At 39.7% G+C, this 6,033-nt stretch overlaps 1 protein-coding gene across 1 annotated transcript; it reads left to right on the top strand.

Annotated features, from left to right (window-relative positions):
* The first annotated feature begins 122 nt into the window (after positions 1 to 122).
* Positions 123 to 5,206, top strand: NSA2 (NSA2 ribosome biogenesis factor). The gene is made up of 6 exons (XM_007426379.4): positions 123 to 357; positions 1,454 to 1,641; positions 1,997 to 2,147; positions 2,909 to 3,088; positions 3,392 to 3,584; positions 4,995 to 5,206. Exons 1-6 carry the CDS (start codon positions 355 to 357, stop codon positions 5,060 to 5,062), a joined length of 783 nt encoding a protein of 260 aa, XP_007426441.1. The 5' UTR covers positions 123 to 354; the 3' UTR covers positions 5,063 to 5,206.
* Positions 5,207 to 6,033: the final 827 nt, after the last annotated feature.

Here is a 6,033-nt window from a genome sequence, read left to right as displayed (position 1 = left end):
GTTTACTCCCCACGTGGAAATCGTCACTTCCTTCGCGGGGTCCCTGCTTCTTTTCTCTCCCCCCCACTTCTCCGAATGCGTTCCGAGAAGCGTCCAAAGAAAAGCCTGCGCGCAATAGTTTAGTCTTTTTTCTTCAGCCGTTCATCTTTTCTCTTCACAATACACTCCAGACGGGCCGGCGCGGCGGGAGTGAGGACGAAGAACCTGAGCTCCTTCGCTAGTCCGCGGAACGGCCGAAAGTGGGACTGGTTATTACCCGGACTTGCTTGACTGACGCCCTTCCTTTTTCTCTCTGGAGAGAGGGACGGGTAGTTTTGTGCCGGGGTCTGCTTGGGCTGCGGGCGCCGACCTACCATGGTGAGTGGAGGCTGAGGGGGCACGTTTGACTGGCCGTGGACTTTTTGAACGGCAGCGGGGCGGGGAGGCGTTCAAGGGACCACGGAACTGCCTCGTAGAGCACAAAGAGAAAGAGGAGAACTGGGTGCTCGGAGTTTCCGCTTATTGTCCGACGTTTATAATAGTGGTGGTGGCGCAGACGTCAGTCTAATAATACACATCACTGAGGCTGCAGCTGTTCTCTATTGATCTCCGAAGATTCGCATCTTAGTATCTCAATGCTACATCAACAAACGTCATTTTATAGCACAAGTTGCTTACTGTCTGGCTAATTCAAGAGCAGAAAGGAGCAAATGCAGGACTGGGCAGTCCACGGCTTTTCAGCTATTGATGAACTGGCGTCCAGCAGCCCGGCTGCCCATCATGACGTATGGTGAAGGATAATAAGAGGTGCTCAGTATCATCTGGCAGATCGCAGATTCTCCATTTCTGACTAGAAATAATCTGTTCTCTCTTTTTTGTGTATCTCTCCCTGGCTGTGTTTCATATTTGTGGAGGAATTGTGTGCTTTTATGAAGTTCAAGTCACTAATTGTATGATCCATTACAAATGGCAAAAAATATGAGATATGAGATACAAAATCATTATAGTCAAATTTGTGAAGCATTGTCAATCTAATAAGCTAGCCATTATTGGTAAGCTAATTAACACTTGCAATGGCATAAAACTATTTTTCATGTGTCAGGTGATGGAATTTGATTTCTTGATAAACTGTTAATTGAATGTTTCATGCTGGAGTTTCACTTTGAAGTTTCTTTGTGGCTGTTTGCTTAAAATGGCCAGAGTGAAAACAGTGAAAGTAAAATGGATGTATGGCTGTGGGTTTTTATTTGTTTTTACAGTGGCTTCTTTTTTGATAGATATAAACTTGTTACTCAGTGACAGATCCATGTATAATTATTTTGAGACTAAATATGAATGACAAGATGTCTAGTTTCTGGTAGAAATCTGCTGATGAGAAAACCTCAAAAATAATCTTTGTGTAAATACAGACACTGAAAAAAATGATGGGTATAATTTTACCAGCTTAACTTCTAAACTTTTGTCTAACTCACAGCCACAAAACGAGTATATAGAGTTACATCGGAAGCGATATGGTTATCGCTTGGATTACCATGAAAAGAAAAGGAAGAAAGAGGGCCGTGAGGCTCATGAGCGCTCAAAGAAAGCCAAGAAAATGATTGGATTAAAAGCTAAACTGTATCATAAACAGCGCCATGCGGAGAAAATACAGATGAAAAAAACGTGAGACAACTTTTATTATAAACTTAATTACTTTGTTATAATAAATAGTATTGTTCTGATCTAGCCTCATTAGAATGTATGGTGTTGATTATTTGTTTTTTGGTATCCGTTACTGGGACAATAGATATAATAACATTAATATTGTTTTCTTTATGCAGCTGTTTTAGGAAAAGTGCTTCATGTTACAGTTGATATTAATGTTGCATATTTTGCCTATTATTAGTATGATTCTCTTGTAAAAGCATTGGGATCCATTTAAGATGCCTGTTACTAAAACTATTTTCAGTTGGCAGTGTTTATTGCCCAATTATTTGTGAAACATCTGCAAAGCACCTTGATGTATCTATCCCTCTAGTATTAAGATGCATGAAAAGAGAAATAGCAAGCAGAAGAATGATGACAAGACCCCAGAAGGCGCTGTACCAGCATACCTGTTGGATAGGGAGAGCCAATCACGAGCAAAAGTTCTTTCCAACATGATCAAACAGAAACGAAAAGAAAAAGCTGTAAGTCATGCAGATGCTTCAGTTAATATAATTTGCCAGGATTTTTACTATTGCTTTAAAATACTGATTTGCAAAGTAATGGCTCTGGTATCCATTTAGAATAAAGGATGCTTATTTCAATTTTCTGTTCTAAGTAGGATATCAGTTTTGCACATATGGTAGGGAATTACTGGATTTGTTCAAAAATCTAAATAAATGTTATAGTTTACTTAGTATTTTTATACCTCCAACTTTTAATCACAAGTAAAAAAAGTAATCACTTTTTTAAACATGTGATTGCTTGTATAAAGCAAAACTAAATTGGTATACAAGAAAGGGCTAGAAAACAAAGAACTGACCTTAAAATACTTTGCTGGGGAGAAATACTTCTGTTTAGATTGCACTTTGTGGGAAGATATATGCCCATTTCTGACTTTTTCCAATGTTTAATATACACTCTGCTTCCTATTGCTCCAAACTCCAGTATAAATAGAGAGGAATTTTATGCAATCCTGAGTATTGGAAGGTTTCCTCTGCCTGTTGCAAAGCTTATGATGATATAAGTAATTTTCCTGTGCACCAAATTTCTCTTGTAGGAAGAACAAATAGCAGGTGTCTGTGGAATCAAATCAGACTTTACAAATGCCCCATGCAGATACAATAATTCTGTTATTTTGTCAGACAAACTAATGTTGCAAAACTAATTAAGCAATATGTACTATATGTGTGTACATGTATCCTTTCTCATCTTTTGCACCCTAGCAATACTTATTTATTTTTAGGGGAAATGGGAGGTTCCTGTACCCAAAGTCAGGGCCCAGGGAGAAACTGAAGTGCTCAAAGTGATTCGCACAGGAAAGCGAAAGAAGAAGGCTTGGAAAAGAATGGTTACAAAAGTATGTTTTGTTGGGGATGGCTTTACCAGAAAACCTCCAAAATATGAACGCTTCATTCGACCAATGGTAAATATTTTCATAGCAGTATGTACTTTTTTCATGTTCAATCTTCAGTAAAGAGAAAGACATAGTGGTACCTTTAGTGATAATGAAAACTAGGACAAGCTACATGGAACTGATGGCAGTTGTAGCCCACCTACCTGGAGGGAATCATAGTCGTGAAGGTTCATAGAGAGCTATTAACTTTTCTCAGTTTAAAACTAAATCCATTTATGTGTGATTGGAATTAAAAAATAAATATATTAGTTTAAATTCTCCTTTTTTCTAAGGCTACTTATGAAGAATTTTATTTATTTTGTTGAATAATAGGGTTTGCGATTTAAGAAGGCCCACGTAACACATCCTGAACTTAAAGCCACGTTTTGTCTACCTATTCTTGGGGTAAAAAAGAATCCTTCTTCTCCTCTATATACTTCTTTGGGGGTAATCACAAAAGGTACAGTCATCGAGGTGAACGTGAGTGAACTTGGTCTTGTCACCCAAGGGGGCAAAGTAATCTGGGGTAAGTAACCAAATACTAGTTTTAAGGAATAAGAATTAACACTAATGAAAGAAGTATCTAAATAGTTAGATATTATGTCAGAATTCTGTATAAAATTGCAGGTTTTCAAGATGGGAACAACAGGATATTTCTCGCTTAGCAAGATTTTAAAAATCACAATTTGCTTGGGTCCTGATAATAAGCTGACTTTTGTCTAAATTTGCCCAACAGCATCTTGAGGGTATCCTATGAAAAGAGAAAAATAAGATAACTTATTTGTCCACTTCAGTTGTATACCAATGCTTCTTCCATGCTCCCCCAATACAGTGGTACCTCGGGTTACGAACGCCTCTGTTAACGAACTTTTCAGGTTACGACCAGCTCCAGCCGCAAAAATTTACCTCGGTTTGCAAACTCCGCCTCGGGGTACGAACAGGATACGCGGCCATTTTCCCTCCCGTGACATGGTCCGCGGCCAATTTTCCGCCCCTGACACGTGGTCCGCGGCCAATTTTCTGCCCGACACGTGGTCCGCAGCCATTTTTCCGCCCCTGACACGTGGTCCGCGGCCATTTTCCACCCCTGACACGTGGTCCGCGGCCATTTTTCCACCCGACACGTGGTCCGCGGCCATTTTCCGCCCCTGACACGTGGTCCGCGGCCATTTTTCCGCCCCTGACACGTGGTCCGTGGCCATTTTTCCGCCACTGACACGTGGTCCCCGGCCATTTTTCTGCCCCTGACACGTGGTCCGCGGCCATTTTCCTCCCCTGACACATGGTCGTAGGGAGGGGGACTCTCCCTCCAAGCAATAGCCGCCTCCCTGTCCTCCACGCCAGAACAGATTAACGGTAATTACACTGAACCTTATGGGGAAATTTCCTTCGGGTTGCGACCAATTTGGGGTGCGACCAGAGTCACGGAACGAATTAAATTCGTAACCCGAGGTCCCATTCATAGTCAACATCTAGGTATATTTTTAATATGTCTCATATAGCAATCTCTCTTGATGTCCTGTTTTGTTTTTTCTGCATTTCACAGTCACAAAAATTAATGGTCTCCAAATATACCTTAATGCCATTTTGCTTCAGTTAGAGAAAATTATGCAGTTCATTCAGAAACTACATTGTGCAATTTTATTGCAACAGGAAACGTTAACGTTGCTTTGTTCAATCTCACAGAAGTAACTTTTGAATTGGCCCTTAGATGGGAAGAATAAAGGCCTATTATTTTCCTCTTTCCCCATGACCCCTTTTAAGTAGGGTTGTTTTGTCACAATGGATTCAAGTGCCAGCTATGGCAGGAGGCTGTTTTTTATTGTACTGCAGTAATTGCACATGTATAGACTTAATGAGAATCTGCCATTATATATATTCAGTTTAAAGGTGCATTTTATTAAAAGTCTTTCAGTACAACTTGTTTTCTTTTCAGGAAAATATGCACAAGTAACCAATAATCCAGAAAACGATGGGTGCATTAATGCAGTTTTGCTTGTATAATGACACTGCAGTTATGGATGTGCAAGCTTTTCCACACACAGAAGTGGCTCTGCAGCAACCTCTAAAAGACAAAGGACAGTTGCAGAACTGACTTTTTTCCAAATATTACCAAAAATAAAGGAACAAACCTGGATTGAAACTGAATCCCAATCATTGCAAGTATTTGATTTATTGGAGCTGTGATACTTTTTCTGGAAAGAAGAAACTCGATCAGGCTTCCTTTCTTAACGTTGTGAACTCTAGTCAGAATGGTGTTTAAAATGAGTATCAAATCCCTCAAGATGGAAGGTTCCACAATATGTGAGGAGATAATGGGATTGTTTCTGTTGATCAGGCCACTCTGTATACCAAGAATGCCTCTTGTCTGTTTAACACCTTAAAGATGTATGGCTCTCTTCTAAGAAGGAATATTGATTTAAGTTCAAACCCTGTCACATTTTAAACACATGGCAGGTTAGGCTGCCTGATAAAACGTCCCTCCCTATGAATGCTTTCGAGCACAGCTTCCAGAAGCAGGCTTATGGAAGTTCTACAACGTTTGGAAGTCAGCACATTGGCTGTTCTGACATTAACTGAGTATGTAATTTTTGTACAACACTGACATCAAATAATTATCAGTGACTTGTATAGAATTTGGATTTTGGATGTTAAAACTCAAAGGTAGTAAATTATCCAAATTGGCAAGATCAAGTTATCGGGAGGATGTCTTGTAAAGAGTTAAATGTCTTGACTAGAATGGTAAATAAGACTTTTATAACCACCTAAAATTATCTTAGAAAATAGAGTAGCAATATTCCTTGTTTCTTGCATACAATGGCACCCTTTGCTGTCAGTTCTTCCAGCACTAAGAAAGTAGGGTACATATTGACAGGCAGTGGCGAAAGCTAGTTTTCTGCTTTCTCTGCCAAATTTCATACACATGGAACACAATTATTCTGGCAAGTTGAAGCATGAGATTATTCCAACTTGGC

This window comes from Python bivittatus, unplaced genomic scaffold (genome assembly GCF_059951505.1).
Source record: "Python bivittatus isolate LINGU-HERP-01145 unplaced genomic scaffold, Pbiv_v1 ctg000850_np1212, whole genome shotgun sequence".
Classification (NCBI taxonomy): Eukaryota; Metazoa; Chordata; class Lepidosauria; order Squamata; family Pythonidae; genus Python; species Python bivittatus.
This window is presented reverse-complemented; position numbering and strand designations above follow the sequence as displayed.

Coding starts and splice junctions, on each gene's coding strand:
- NSA2 (XM_007426379.4), top strand. Junction 2,148..2,908: donor AGAAACGAAAAGAAAAAGCT/GTAAGTCATGCA, acceptor ATTTATTTTTAG/GGGAAATGGGAGGTTCCTGT. Junction 3,089..3,391: donor AACGCTTCATTCGACCAATG/GTAAATATTTTC, acceptor GTTGAATAATAG/GGTTTGCGATTTAAGAAGGC.